Raw genomic sequence first — 14775 nt, forward strand, 5'->3', positions numbered from 1 at the left:
AATATTCAACCATCATTAATATTATAATGGAATTATTCTGTATTTTAGGCAATACTTTTGCTGGGACCATTTTTTACTGACCAACTCTAACCTAACTTTTGTCCTATTTGCGGTACAACCCAATACAAAGTATTTCCAAAGGTAAGTTAAATTTTAAATACTTTTACCTTAAAGTAACGTTTTAGAAAGCGTGCAATAAAACTTTAAAAACCTTGACTCACTGGTCACCCTTTCGATAGAATAGTGGTCCACTTAATTTCGATTTCTGACATTGAATCGCTCGTAATTCCTCTATGAGTTTTAGAATTTCAATCGCAGATTAACGTATGCTGGAATTGCACAATGCGCGAGATCACGAATATCACGATATCGCGTTAATTACGCGATCGCACGTGTGCCGCCAAGAAACCGACCAGCGCAAGGGAAGGAGTGGACTCGAAATCGGCGCGTTCTTGTCTCGCGAACTCGCCTTATTCTAGTTGCGCGCCAGTCGTGCTCGCCATCGCGTAAAAATCAACAAACAACACAAAACATCAACAATTTATCAAGCAAACGTTATTTCTGTGATTGTGCTAATGCCCACCGCTGATAATCAGTGAATTTATCACCAATTAAACATTTTGTGAGTAATATTTTCTATATATTTACATATTTACATATTTCGATTATCATTTGTGTTCAGTTATTTCAAATGTTTACAAACAAGTTCTCTATTATGATTGTGAAACACAGAAAGCACGCATTCCTGCTGGACTAATGAGTTTTACTCGTGAAGTTTTTGATCAATACGGCTTAATAGTGCGGTTTAAAGTAATTGTGTTCAATTGTTCACACAAAAAGCTGGTTTGTCCGCGCGTATGCGTAGAACCTGGACGTCCAAAAATAGTTCAGTTATTAACCTTTTGTACACATTCAGCACACGCACACAAATTCATCTAAATACATCATTTTCGCTATCAAACCGTGTATTAGTATAGGTGGAAAACCTGAAAACAAACAACTGATTTATTTATAGGCTTAGTTACATGCACCTAGTCACTGTTAAGTATACTTAACATATCGAGATTGTGCGTCGTTTTGGTTTGATTTTGTAGCTCAGCGCAACCTTGTAGGCTTTACAATAACCAATTGATCGAACTGCACACACTAAAAAAAAATCCGCTCGAATTTGCTTATTCTTAAATATTGCTTCATTTTATAATATGTGCTCATTTTTTGGGTCAAGGCTTCGACGGTGCGAGAGTGATCTTGGTTGGCCTTGAATGTTCTGCATTGTTTATGTATCACGCATCGATGTTCAAACACTAGCTGTGAGCATTTAAGCGCTGTTTCTTAATCGCCATTTTGATTTTAGGGAGTTGCAGGAGTTGTGTGGTACATTGTTAGCCGGTACGATGAATGAATGCGACCTTCATTTGGCGCGGGCGATGCTCGACGAGGCAAATCTGAATGGAACTCCTGGTCCGCTCAAGAAATTCGCTGCCAACGAAAGGAAATTTATGTAAGTTTAACGCCAAATTGAAAAATTTATCAGAAAATCACCTGAATATGAAACTTATTTTTTAAAATTACATTTTAAGATTGTGATAGCAGTTATCTCAGGCATGATATTTATTTTATTACGCAATGCATAACTTTTGTGACTTTATGCAAGTTTATTTTGAAAATAAGTGCATTGTGTATATTGGGTTGCCTAAGTTACATGCTGGTATCTTGTAAAACAAAAACGAATAGGTTTAGTAATGACTACGGAGCGGTGGGTTTGTGCACTCGGCAGAAGTTTATTTATAAATTCAAATGTTTTGAGATGGATCACGAAGTGAACATGTAAGTACAGACAGCGGCATTACACAATGAAGCCGCTCCAACTAGTAATCGCAATTCGATCGCGAGATAAACTTTAACTCTAGTTTTAACATGTTGTCCGTGTGCGGATGAGTCGTCCCTTATCAGCTGGTGGTGTGGCGTGAGACGTGATCCGCCGTGATCGGGATACCGACGAGATCTCGCCGTCAGTTGTGCATGTAAGCGCGTGAGGTAAGCGGTGCGTGTGCCGACGTCGTTCGGTTGTTGTTTTTGCGCCTGACACATAAAACTCGTGTGCGTGCAAGTCAATGAATTAGCGAATAACACACAGCCGCTCGGCTGTCAGTCAGTCTGCGCGCAGCCAGGGTTCGAGTCGATAGAGACGGTCAGTCAGCATCGGAGTTCACTCGTCGTGGTTCAGAGTGACAACATTAACAGCCAAAAAAAAACCTGCGACGATGTTCTCGGGGTGAAGACGACACGGAACCGAAGCGTCGAGTTACAGTTACAGCGGCGGTCATGGACAACTTGTGGGTGGGCAGCGAGACGGATCTGTCCGTCCTGCATGAGATCCGGATGGCGGACCGTCTCGAGTACCGCGTGCAGTGCCTGAAACCGCGCGAAGTCGTCTGCAAACAACAACAGCCGGATGGGGTGGTGACGGCGAACGCGACGGCGGCGAGATCGGTGGCTGGAAAGCCCGCCTTCGTGCGGGATTGCTCCAGCACGAATATCATCGATACAGATGACTGCGACTCGTGCAGCAGCTGCTGCACCAGCCGGCAGGGATGCAGACGAAGGTCAGGCACTTGGCCGTAAGTAGAGCAGGAGTGCACACCCCCCGAACAAAAAAAAAAAACGCGGCCGCGTTGAATGTCGGTCATTGCCATCATCATTACCGTCATCGCCTGCCGATCCACGGCCCATAACCTCACCGCACGCGATTCTTCATTCAACTTATTCGACTTCCGTTTAGGTGTCGCATTCTGCGACTTTATATCATTTGTAGTGATATGTGTAGGGTTGTGCTTTGTTTTGTAAATATGGCACAATTTCGGTTGTTTGTGCCATTTTCACACCTGCTCCTCAACTCCGATATGGTCTAGTGGCTAGGATAGCTGGCTTTCACCCAGCAGGCTCGGGTTCGATTCCCGGTATCGGAATTGTTTTTCTTTCTCAACTTATTTTTCGACTTCTTATCACGACTTGCGGCTGACAATCGCTTCTCATCTTTATCTCCTCCTGTTGTTAGTTTATCACAAGCCATAATATTGATGTTATTTGGTTATCCGCAGTGTACATATTGATAATTCTTACTTCTTAAAAAATAATAATGTAGATTATGTGTCAATGCGTTAGAATGGTGCCCCGAAAAGTGGCGGCCATGACGGTGGTGTGTTAATTGTTAATTGCCGCCGTTTGCACTCCTGACATCCTTTCGCACCTAGACGGCATAAATAATGCACGCACGCTTTTGTTTCTCACCTTCGCGCGGCCGCCATTTATTATTCAATATTTGACGACCGGCCGGCCGGCCGATGATGACTCGAGTAAAATATCCGTATTTTTATGGCAACGACAATAGGAATCATCGGCGACTACAATAGAAGGTCATTAATAATGTTGCACGCAACGGACGCATGCTCGGTTTCCAATTATTCGAGTATGCAAACGGATAAAATCACACAAATTCAATTTTATTGTGCTGATGATGATGATGAGCAGAGGAGGATTCTTGCGGCGCGTTTCCACGGCAATAGAAAGCGAAAAAAAAGCAAGCGCCAACGGAGAATGAACGCAAACACACATCGAAGTTTTCGATTTTATGCTTGCGCACACCGCCGTGAAAGTTATTCAAAATGATAGTCATTGTATTACGGCATTACGCCATATGCGCCTACGGCGCTTGCACGAATCTAGTGTAGTGCGTGCATACGTTAATGTCGTTATTCGATGTATACTGATCGGCGGCGATTTGGTTGTTGCAGGAGGACGCGCTCACTCAATGCACCGTCTCCCATCCAGCAGTTTGGGCCATGCGGCAGGATAATGAAAAACTCGGCGATGGTCATGTAAGTACCAACACAATTGTTTACTCATTTTTATTATTGTTAATTATTGTTTTTGTCGAAACACCGCCGCGGTTTTCGCTCGTGTCGTTATCACCGGCGCGCGCGGTGCCACCAGTTCCGCGCGCGAGTTGCGACGATTTGGTCGACGTCCTTCGCTGCGGCGGCGGCGGCAACAGGCGTGGAAATGAACCACACGCTCGTCGAATTCATTTCGCATTTCGTCGCCGGCGTGCGCGCCGTACGCGTCGCGACTAGTGAAACTTCTTCCTGAATAGTTCGCGAGTGTTTCCGTGTTCAGGATGGTCGCCTCCTCCGAGCTGGTGAAATTCAACCTGTGCACGGACCTCGACTATTCCAAGCTGCGCTATTTCATGTAAACTTTATTCGCTTAACAAAAAAAACGTGTTTATTTGATGCGCGTCAGTAAATACCGAAAAAAAAAAACACACACACAGTCAATGTTGTGTTGTGTTGTTGTTGTGCTACCGGTGAGCAAATATTGTGTGTGACGAGTGTGTTTTTGATTGTTTTTAGGTCGATCCAAGATCCGGCCAGCCAGAGACTCACCTGGTACAAGCCGCCGCTCACCGTGCTCGTGATTAAGAAAGTGCACGACGCAGCCGTCCTGCCGCCGTTCGTCCAGCTCGTGCAATGGCTATTCACGGTAATTACACAATTCTTGCGCAAAACAATCGCGAATAACGATGATAACGTCAAGTTTTTTGTTTTGTTTGGATGATTTGCCAGATGTCATGCTTGATTATGATTATCAATGAATGCCGATAAGTTTTAACCGGAAATTGCACCCGAACGAAAATTCAATCATCATATTATGCAATCTTATGCTCCTCTAATGCTCGAATTCGAATGACGAATTGTTATTATTGTTATTATCGTTAATGACAAGAATAAATAGCCGCGGTGGCTTTTTTATGATAAAAATGGCGCTCGAGGTCACGCCAACAAGTTCCACAGGTGTCCGCGCGTTATTTCTTTATCATATTTTGATCGTGCGTTGGTTTTTATTGCGTTTTTACAATGTTTCACACGGTGTTTAATCACCGCTCGTCATTTTTCCACTGTTGACACTCTCACTACTTCAATTTTTAACGGTTTTCTGCCATTAAAACGAGTTTTAAGTGGAATTTTACGCTTGTTCTTTTGTTTTTTTTTTTTAGGAAAAACGAATGGTGGTGTTTGTTGAGTCAGCTGTAATGGATGAACCACTCTTGGATCAGTATCCTGCCTTTCAAGGCTTCAAAGACAAACTGATGACCTTCCAGGACGGCAAGGACGACCTCACGGACAAAATCGACTTTATTATTTGTTTGGGAGGCGATGGCACACTATTGTACGCTAGTCATCTCTTCCAGCAGTCGGTGCCGCCGGTGATGGCGTTCCATCTCGGCTCGCTCGGTTTTCTCACGCCGTTTCAGTTCGATAACTTTCAGTGGCAGGTGAATAACGTGCTGGAGGGCAACGCGGCGCTCACGTTACGCAGCCGGCTGCGTTGTGTGATGCTGAAGAAGCGCGACAAGGAGGCGGAGATTGTGAATAGCGGCGGCGGTGGTGGTGGTGCCGCTGGTGGCGGAAAGAATAAACTGCCGACGAATGTGCTGGTGCTCAACGAGGTTGTGATTGATAGGGGACCATCGCCGTACCTCTCCAATATCGACTTGTTCTTAGACGGTAAACATATTACAAGCGTACAGGGTGATGGCTTGATTGTGAGCACTCCAACGGGGAGTACGGCCTATGCTGTCGCGGCCGGCGCGTCTATGATTCATCCCAGCGTGCCCGCCATTATGGTAACGCCGATTTGCCCGCATTCGTTGAGTTTTCGTCCGATTGTTGTGCCGGCGGGTGTGGAACTTAAAGTCGCCATCTCGCCGGACAGCAGAAACACTTCGTGGGTGTCGTTTGATGGCCGGAATCGACAGGAACTCCTACATGGTGAAAGGTAAATACAAAAAATTTTAGTAATATCAGTAATCTAAAAAATCAATTTTTGTAGTTTGCGTGTGACGACTTCGATTTATCCAGTGCCGAGCATTTGCGCCTTAGACCAGATCTCGGATTGGTTCGATTCGCTAGCGGAGTGTTTGCATTGGAACGTGCGGAAGCGGCAGAAGCAGCTCGAGGATCTCACCGACCTGACACATTCCAGTTCGAACGACACGCTCGACTCCCTTGAGATCCGCAGCGAGAGCGGGCAGGAGTAGTGCGCGTGCGCACGCGAAACTGGTGCTTGTTCTTTATTCTATTTTATTTATTATGCTCATTTTTTATTTGTATATTGAGAGCGTTCGACGCAATCAGTTTATCACGGTGCACATGAATACATCTTGATCGGACCGCGATTTTAAATTAATTTTTAATTTATAGTACGATTTTTTTTTATAGAAGCACTTGTTTGATATTTATTAACACGCCGTTTGTCTGCATTGTTTAATTATTTATTTATTTGTTACTGCGTTCGAAGTTGTTTGTTGCAAATCACACGAATTCACCACGATTGTATGACTTTTTGACAACCAGGGCAATAATGTACAGGTGTACCTATCACCGCAGTTAGAAATAAGTGAAAATGGGTCCAACTAGTGAAATTCTAGCCGTAATTTTGTGTGTGTTTGTTGGAGTTTTGAGCGACGCGCGATTGGAACGTAATTACCTTGCATTGTGAATAACGAATGTGGAAGATTGATTTGAATTGTTGCCAAGTTATTGGGTAGATCCCAACTTATTGTGTGCTGATTTTGCACTGCATCGCTGGTTTTCTACCAGCCGCACATTTTTAAACAACGTGAATAACTAGATAAGGGAAGTGGACGTCGGGAGGGCCGCGGCCTTCTTTGATATTATCATCACCGTTGCATACTGTCGTACTTATGACCTCGAAAGGAAGCAATTTGTTACATATTGATAGTTTTAAAGTTGAAATATTTTATAATGATTGCAAGTCAGATGAGATTATAAAAGAGGTTTTATTATGTTTTTATTATATGCTGATTGAAGCTGTGTATATTGTTAATGTGCGCAAATCCTGAGATCCTTGTTAAGCAGATAGTTATTTTGTGAATTGCGATTTAAAAACAAAGTTGAAGTGACGTTTCAATTTCTATGGTAATTTTGGTTGCCTACATCGCCAATCAAACATTTATATCAATGAATTTGACAATTCTACACGTCGGTGCTTTTATTTAACGCTTTACACATTTTTTACATATTTTATACATATTCAGTGCATTTTAAATAACAATGGACTTTCTGGTTGCGAAGCATAACATTTTCCAGGTGTGTATAAGATTATCTTGTAGAATTATTTAATATTTACTTAGTTATCACACATTTCCTGCAGACACAACCTAACAATATGATATATTTTACAGAATCCAAAAAATCTGCCTCTGAATGAGCTCTACCTCACAATCAAAGACGTGAGAACGCCGCGTGCTCACAATGAAGCCTTGGTAAGACATTTTTCCGCTTTAAATGTTGATTTACATAATATTTTTCACCTGGCAGATAAATTGTCCCAGCAAGAGATATCCTGCCTTAGATAACATATTTATTGATGAACGGACATTCCCATTATACCAAGAGTACTTCACATTTACGGAAAATGTTGAAGATAATGTAGAGCAATTTAGGTACAAAGGTTTAAAGTACATTGAGAGTTTAGACTTTCTACTGCAATTGAATTACCATCAGTTTTGGTGTTATATCACCAAAAATCCAAGCACAGTGAGAATGCTGAAGAGTTACCTCTGTAGTTTCACACCGGCTGTAGAGATTGTCAAAATGGATGAGAGGTGCTCAGATGTAGCCAACAGAATTCACCAAAAAGTGCAAATAATTTTATGCAGAGTGTTAACTTTCAAACACTCTGATTGTGAATACATGACGCCAGAGAAAGTCCTGCAATTATTAGAAGAGTGTCTATTGTTCTCATTTCCTATTGTCGTAAATATTTACGTGGCGTTTGGTAAAACATGTCCGAAACTGGTGCACGACCTTGCCAAGTTGTATTTTACCGAAGAACGGAAGGAAAAATGGGACCGTCCATCGGAACAGTTCCTAGAATACACTTTACTTGTAAGTTTTTTTCGCAAATCTTGAAAATTACATTTTTTATAGTTCTATGTTTGATTTCAAAGGTATTCGAAATGATTGGTGGCAACATCTGCGGTTTTGACTCCGCCGCCATCCAGATTCCAATTGGAGTGCCCCCGAAACCAGCACATTTCGATCCTGGATGGTACGAAGACGTGTTAACTTTCTTCCTGGAAAGTTTAATGGCATTATCTGCAATGATAACGCAGTGTATGCCTATGAATGAAAGGGCGATCCGTTTAGGCATTCCGTATCGCCTGACTTACTTCTATAACGAAGTATTTCCGTACATTTACAAGGTCATGGGCTACAAGCGCGATTCAATACATAATTTCGCTGAGGCCAAGTCACGCGTCTATGACACCGTCGCAATGGCGCGGCAGGAATGCGTTGAGTGCTTCAGCAGGATTATTGAGAATCTAATTGCTGGACTGTCGAACAGCACGTAAGTAAAATTAGTTATGTTTGAATCAAATTAATTAATTAATGTATTTGTTGATTTTATTGTGTAGACTACATGAAGAGAAGGAAATGTATGTGGAGGAATACTTGAAGCTGATCACAGCCGCGCTGGACGACGAGTTGTTCATCTTTGACTTTCATAATACCAACGACATTTCCGAGCAGTTCGAGGTGATTTCACAATTCTTTCCACAGTTGTAAGTTTTTTTCGTGTTTAGCAAGATGGCGCTGCGTTTGATTATTTATGTTGTGATTAATTTATTAGGGATACAATGCAGACAAAATACATCACGGATTATATAGAAGGCTTCCCGAAGTTAAAAGAAATCATCATGAAGAGAGAATGTGCGGATAGACGAGCAGCACGCGAGGGAAGCACCGAAGCCGGTCCGTCAAACGCGTCGGCATCCGAGAACTTTTTCCAAGTCGACCCGGAACGGACCGAAGTGGTTTTGACAGAAAACGAAATCGACGAGCGAATTTCAATTGTTGCCGACACACTGCCCGACCTAGGCGACGCATTCATTCTCGAGTGTCTCCATGTTTGCGACTACGATCCTGTCATGGCAATAATGATGATTCTCGACGAGGAACTGCCACCACATCTAGTCGAAATGCCACGCGATTCGATTCGTATTCCAGCCGAAACGCCTCCATCCCAGGGCAAACAACCCGTAATGGCGTACACCGGTAAGAAACCGAGCGCGGCCGATGCCAAAGAATTACTGGATGATAAATCCGATCGCGAGCTCAAGGATATCATCCTCAAGTCGGCCATTGCTCAGGATCAATACGACGATGATTTTGATGATCGCGAGGAGTATTCGCCGGCTGTGCTGCTCGACAGTGATTCATCCACGAGTGACGATGATGAAGCCTCAGGCGGGAGTGCGGCTAATGTCGCTGGCGGAAACGCAGCGTCCGGCGGTGATGCATTTCGGCCATTTTGTGAGGATCCGGCGAAGCTGCGCGAACAGCGCGAGAATGCGCGGCGGACTTTCCGAGGTCGCGGCGGGCATCATCGTGGTGATGTCGTCGGACGCGCTAAGGGGCAAGGGCAGGACGAGCAAGTGCAACAGAATCGGAGCAAGAAGAACGTCAACAAAGCCGCCAGAGGCAATCATAACCGCAAACGCGGCGCGCAGTTTAAGGCGTCACGTGGTATGTTCTAAAACACATTTGGCTATCCTAGATATTTTTACATGACTAAATTATTTGCTGCTATTGTGATGTCTCGGAAACAAATTCAAACAACTAACAAATGATGACTCTTTACCTCATCATTATTAACTTGTTGATTACCAAAACAAATAAATTATTTTCCATTGTTTAATAACTTGTAAAATCATTCGAACGGTTTCTAATGTTGAAAACATTTAGAATTTGATACAAAAGTTGGTTATTTGCGCTCGCAAACGTGATTCCAAAACGATTTATTGCCTCTGAACTCTTGTGTGAGTGAGTCACTCTTTGAATATGTGAGTTTTGTACAAGAATATTCACTGCCGTCCCTGGGTGTGTAATAGGAGGCACTTGATAAGCTAAATCTAGATGTAGGCGCTAGGGATACAGCAGAAGGGCTGGGGTTGTCCAGATTAATTTTTGTTGATGACGTTGGCCCCTTTTTTGCTTTCAATTCTTCACCCAAAGGGATTAAATCCTTGAAAATAGCTCTGTTGTGTGGAAAATTCATACTTCGTGTGATCTGAAAGCTCAGAGGTTTGATGCAATTGAGACGGAAGGAAAAAATGATGAAGTTTTATACATACAAGCTCACTTATGAATGGCGTATGACCATCGGATCTTGCCGAACCTTTCGGTGCGTTTTCTTTAAGTTCATGCATTTGTGCGCGCATATTTTTCGATGAATTCACTGCCGGCGTACACAAATCATGATGGCTTTTCGCTGAGGTTTTCGTCGAATGCGCAGTATTCAAACGCGACGATTTTTCGGATTTTTTCATATTTTCACGCGACGCCATCGGTTTAATGACGATTTCTTGATTGGCGGCGCGTTCTGCTTTCGTTGCAGGCGTGGGGGCCTTTGTATTGCGCACGAGGCTTTTCTTCGGCGAATCCATTACGATAATTGTAGCAGTTTTAATTTAAACAGCGCACGAAAGTAAAAAACGACCACTTTGAATTTTGTTGGTTATCAGATTGTTTACGTCCGCTTAACTGTCAAACACTGGTATTGTTTTCATTTTCAGTTTCAGTATTGCTATGACGACGATGTTAATAATTCATAGCTGGGATTCATACAATTTTACATTGTTATTTGAAATGTTTGAAATATTCGAATAGAATATGCAGGAAAATAACATTTCCTGCTGATTCACATCGTTTGTAATCGGGTTGAATCGTTTTTTTTTTTGCTTGACTTTAAAAGTCATTGTTGTTATAACTACAGCGAAACAATCGCCAAAGTGAAATCGATCAAAATCGATCGGCCCGATCCCGTGCGTTTGCCACGTGTGGCGAGAAACGTGAATCGCCTGCAGTATGAATCTCGCCGCGGCCCGCACACCCTGTATGAAGAAAGCGAAAACGCATAAAAAAAGCGGCGGCGCTCGCTCCGCCAATCCGTCGTCCAACCAGTCAGACCGAGGATACCGAGACAGGCCCGTCGCCGCGGTGCGCTGCGCTGCGCTATCCTCGACCCGTCGTCGCGTTTTGTGTGCGCCGTTTTTTCCAGTTCCAGTTCACGCTCGGTCATAACAGCAGCAGCGCAGCCGAGCACAGCCGCCGCCGCCAAACCAGCCCCGACCACCTCGTGAAGGCGCTTACTTTCGTGCCACACCAGCGCAGCCAGCCGCACGATTGCTGCTGCACGCGCAGACGAAGAGAAGCCCTGCGGGGCCGCCAAGAAGATGGTCAAGCCGATGTACGAGCTCTGCCTCAACAAGGCGGTGCGGTTCTACACGGCGCCCGAGAACTTCGAAAACAAGGAGTTTCGCAACGTACCCGATAATGTCCTCTTCGACTTCTATCACTTGGTAAGCGCATAATAATTGCATACAGCAAAATCCGCGCTGAAAAAAAACAACAATCATTCTTTATCTGCACGTGTTCTGTGGTATATAGATGTACGATCAGGATCTAATGTGCCAGCTGGTTTTGGAACTCAGCGAGTGGCCGGTGTTTGCGCGCATGTTGACGGTGAAACAATGCTGGGTGGACCTGCTGCGCATCTTCCAAGGCCTCCTCAACGTCAACAAGATGCAGGCGAGCAACCTGGTGCACGACTACAAGTTCTACGCCGAGGATGCGAGCAATCGCGAGCAGATGATCGAGATGGGTCTGAATTTCGCGGTGTTTCTGGTCGAGGGTGCCTGGTACAATTGCGCCTTCGAACTGCTCAACTGCATCCACGAATATATCTGCGAGTGGAAGGCCGAGGACTCCTATCGGCGGAAACTCATCTATCTGGAGTGCCTTCAGCGGTAATTACGATCAATAATACATATTGCTGGTGTTTATTGTTTGAGAACTGGTTCAGTTTAGCTTTGATTAATTGAATAATTGTGATGATTAATCGGACAATGATAAGGCTTGTGCATTTACATAACGCGCTGTGTGTTTGCAGGCGCTTGTACGTCGAAACCAATTACGCGTTCTTCGACTACGCCGACCGAACGTTTCACTCCTGCCAAGAGCTGCAGCGGCGCATTGAACGCGAGGCGAGCGAGACGAGGAGGAAGCTGCCGAATCTGGCGACGCTCTACGCGACATACACGCATCTGTTTACGATGCGCAGCGAGTACGACACAGTGAGTACGCATTCTTACCCGAACGGGCGCGTAATTAGTGCGCGTCATTTATCCACTTTGTGTGTTTGGTCGCGCCATTGATCACATGCTTCTGTTGTGTATTCGTAGGCATGCACATGGGGCTTGAAGGCGATCGCCCTGCTCAATTCAGATCTCTCCAAAAGGTTTGTAGCAAACCCCACAAAGGTTACAACGTTGGTTAATTAAGTTTCAAATTTTAGCGCTTGTCTTTATGTGCTGCGCATCGTAGCGAAAGTGTGCGTAATGAAGCGGCGCTACTCCGAGGGCAACTTTTTGATTCAGCAGGCGTTGATGCTGGCGAAGGAGTTGTACGAAGTTGATCTACATCCGAACTTTGCGGATACCCTCATGGTGTACGGGTTTTTCCTGCTCAATCACGACAATATCCGCGAGAGTCTGGAAGTCTACAAGAAAGCGCTCAATGTGCGCGTCGCCGTTTTCGGTAAAAATAACATTCACGTCGCGTTTGCCTATGAAGAGTTAGCTTATGCGCATTATGTGCATGAGTACAGCTCGGGAGACTTCCAGAAAGCACTGTGAGTGGTTTAATTTTCATCTTTATAAAATTTTCTAAAATTTTGATTTTTTTTTTGACAGCGAATACGCTAACAAAGCAACTAGAATCTTATCGAATCTTTTACCTCCGCATCATCTTTCTCTCGCGTATACAAAACGTGTAAAAGGTTTGATTGTCGAGGAAATCGCGCTGGATCTGCGTGAACCAAGCGAGCGAGAACAACGCGCGCTGCTTTTACTAGAAGCCGAGATGCTGCACAAGTCAGCGCTGTCGCTCTCAAAGCGCACGTTCGGCCTTGAGAATGTACAGACGGCGAAACACTACGGGAATCTCGGACGCGTCTATCAATCGATGGACGAATACCAGGAAGCCGAACGAATGCAATTGATCGCCATCCGCATCAAGGAGAGCATCCTTGGCAATTGGGATTATGAAGTGGGGCTAAGTATGGGCCATCTTGCGTCGCTGTACAATTTCCACATGAAGCGATTCAAAGATGCGGAGCATTACTATCTGCGCTCGATTGAAATCGGGAAAAATCTCTTTGGTGAGTCGTACTCCGGTTTGGAATACGACTACCGCGGACTGATTAAAGTCTACACGCAACTGGAGCAGCCCGAGCTCGTTGAAAAGTACAAACGATTGATGCAGACGTGGCGCGCGATGCGGCAAATGCCGGCGTCCATCGTGCGCTACACCGACATGCTGCCAATCCCGACCATTGTTCAGCTCTTCCTCAATTGGGACAAACAGAAAGCCGCCGCGGACTGAGCAGCCGCGCGTTTCGGGCGCACGCAAAACCTGTTATCGAATAATCTCATTGTTTGAATTTCACGAAACTGCAAGTCGAACTGCTGGAACTCTGGGACTATATTTGCGGAAAATTTACTAATCATCTAGTCACGCATCGTGTAGCGATAGGCGGGCGCGCACGTGTTCTGCCGCCTCTCAACAATTGATTCCCCTTTCAACTATATTTTATTTTTTTTTATTTAATGCATTGCTGCTGTCTTTACATTTTGATACTTTATATATTTACTTTATACCAGAGCGCAGACGGCTGATATGCCAATTAGATTAAGATCGCGCGCGACTCGATTCGTTTGTGAACACATTCCGTGCGCCAACAGTATTTCGTGATCATCCGGCATTGACAAAACCGACGATTTTGTGACTGCGAATAGTTATGCGCTAAATATGATGCGTTTTTTAATCGATTTAAGCGTAAGCAGCTAGTTTTTAGTTTCGATTAGTTTATGCGTTTTATTTTTTATATTATCGACGGGTTTTTACACAATAATTTTATTTGCGCTGATCGGAGACGCGTGCAGCATGACAAAAGCAGAACAATGCAATTTTATTTTATCGAAATATAAATATATACATATATAGTTTATTATAGATCGTGTGTCTGCGGATACCGGTCCGAAAATGATTTGAATTAGTTAATGACATTTATCAAGATTTATTCATAAATAATTCATGCGATTCTCAGACGTATTTCATAGTGCAACAGTTGAAGTTTATCTATACATACTTTGTTGGTAAGCGTGAGATCGGTATATCTCGACATTGATAATGTGATAAAAGCGCTTTATTAGCACTAATTTAAGAGTTTATAAACGCGCGTTTGCGAATTAAGGAGTGCTGCGAGTGAAAGAGCATTTACTATGTAATATGTATCGTGAGTTTTTATTTGATTACGACGCGATGTCTCACTGTGTGACGCATTCGTACGCCCAATACTCTCGTTGGTGTTGTTTTATTTTCGGTCTAGAGAAGCCGAGAGCGAGATGTTTACGTTGCGTTTAGTTAGTGCTAGGACGTATTTTACTGTCGGTTTATATGTTCATTATAGGGTTGCGACTTGTTCTTTCACGGAGTTGCGGGCGCAAGCGCAAACACGCTGGAGTGATGTGTAATTTTAGAACTTAGAACTGATTTAACAAATTGTTACAAGATGGATATGAATAAATAAGAGACATTCGATTTTACATTGAGAAATGTGTAGTGT

The 14775-nt window shown here is 43.9% G+C and overlaps 3 protein-coding genes, 2 long non-coding RNA genes and 1 other non-coding gene across 10 annotated transcripts; 4 read left to right on the forward strand and 2 right to left on the reverse strand.

Annotated features, from left to right (window-relative positions):
• Positions 1-690: 690 nt before the first annotated feature.
• LOC135794793 (uncharacterized) lies at positions 691-3833 on the reverse strand. The gene is made up of 3 exons (XR_010548950.1): positions 3743-3833; positions 1057-1479; positions 691-986 (listed from the first exon to the last, which is right to left on the reverse strand). It is a non-coding gene; the product is annotated as an uncharacterized lncRNA (long non-coding RNA).
• LOC135794740 (NAD kinase-like) lies at positions 1368-6892 on the forward strand. 5 transcript variants are annotated; one of them, XM_065306152.1, is made up of 5 exons: positions 1368-1501; positions 3795-3878; positions 4413-4542; positions 5057-5838; positions 5893-6892. In XM_065306152.1, exons 1-5 carry the CDS (start codon positions 1395-1397, stop codon positions 6098-6100), a joined length of 1311 nt encoding a protein of 436 aa, XP_065162224.1. In that variant the 5' UTR covers positions 1368-1394; the 3' UTR covers positions 6101-6892. The 5 variants fall into 5 exon arrangements, with proteins under 5 accessions (XP_065162224.1, XP_065162216.1, XP_065162200.1 ...); XM_065306144.1 differs by lacking the exon at positions 1368-1501 and adding an exon at positions 1749-1827; XM_065306128.1 differs by lacking the exon at positions 1368-1501 and adding an exon at positions 1855-2621.
• Positions 2898-2969, forward strand: TRNAE-UUC (transfer RNA glutamic acid (anticodon UUC)). The gene has a single exon. It is a non-coding gene; the product is annotated as a tRNA-Glu (tRNA).
• Positions 6893-7027: 135 nt separating the features above from the next.
• Positions 7028-9789, forward strand: LOC135794720 (activating signal cointegrator 1 complex subunit 2). The gene is made up of 6 exons (XM_065306101.1): positions 7028-7172; positions 7268-7348; positions 7404-7973; positions 8036-8436; positions 8504-8650; positions 8719-9789. Exons 1-6 carry the CDS (start codon positions 7137-7139, stop codon positions 9623-9625), a joined length of 2142 nt encoding a protein of 713 aa, XP_065162173.1. The 5' UTR covers positions 7028-7136; the 3' UTR covers positions 9626-9789.
• Positions 9769-10886, reverse strand: LOC135794787 (uncharacterized). The gene is made up of 2 exons (XR_010548949.1): positions 10223-10886; positions 9769-10158 (listed from the first exon to the last, which is right to left on the reverse strand). It is a non-coding gene; the product is annotated as an uncharacterized lncRNA (long non-coding RNA).
• Positions 10887-11050: 164 nt separating this feature from the next.
• Pat1 (Protein interacting with APP tail-1) lies at positions 11051-14765 on the forward strand. Its single transcript, XM_065306118.1, has 6 exons — positions 11051-11449; positions 11538-11896; positions 12040-12223; positions 12332-12387; positions 12445-12780; positions 12842-14765. The coding sequence occupies exons 1-6, from the start codon at positions 11324-11326 to the stop codon at positions 13530-13532; spliced, it is 1752 nt and encodes a 583-aa protein (XP_065162190.1). The 5' UTR covers positions 11051-11323; the 3' UTR covers positions 13533-14765.
• Positions 14766-14775: the final 10 nt, after the last annotated feature.

This window comes from Atheta coriaria, unplaced genomic scaffold (genome assembly GCF_025399875.1).
Source record: "Atheta coriaria isolate IRGN ID8LTWV9N9 unplaced genomic scaffold, Caltech_Dcor_3.1 hic_scaffold_1_pilon, whole genome shotgun sequence".
Taxonomy (NCBI): domain Eukaryota; kingdom Metazoa; phylum Arthropoda; class Insecta; order Coleoptera; family Staphylinidae; genus Dalotia; species Dalotia coriaria.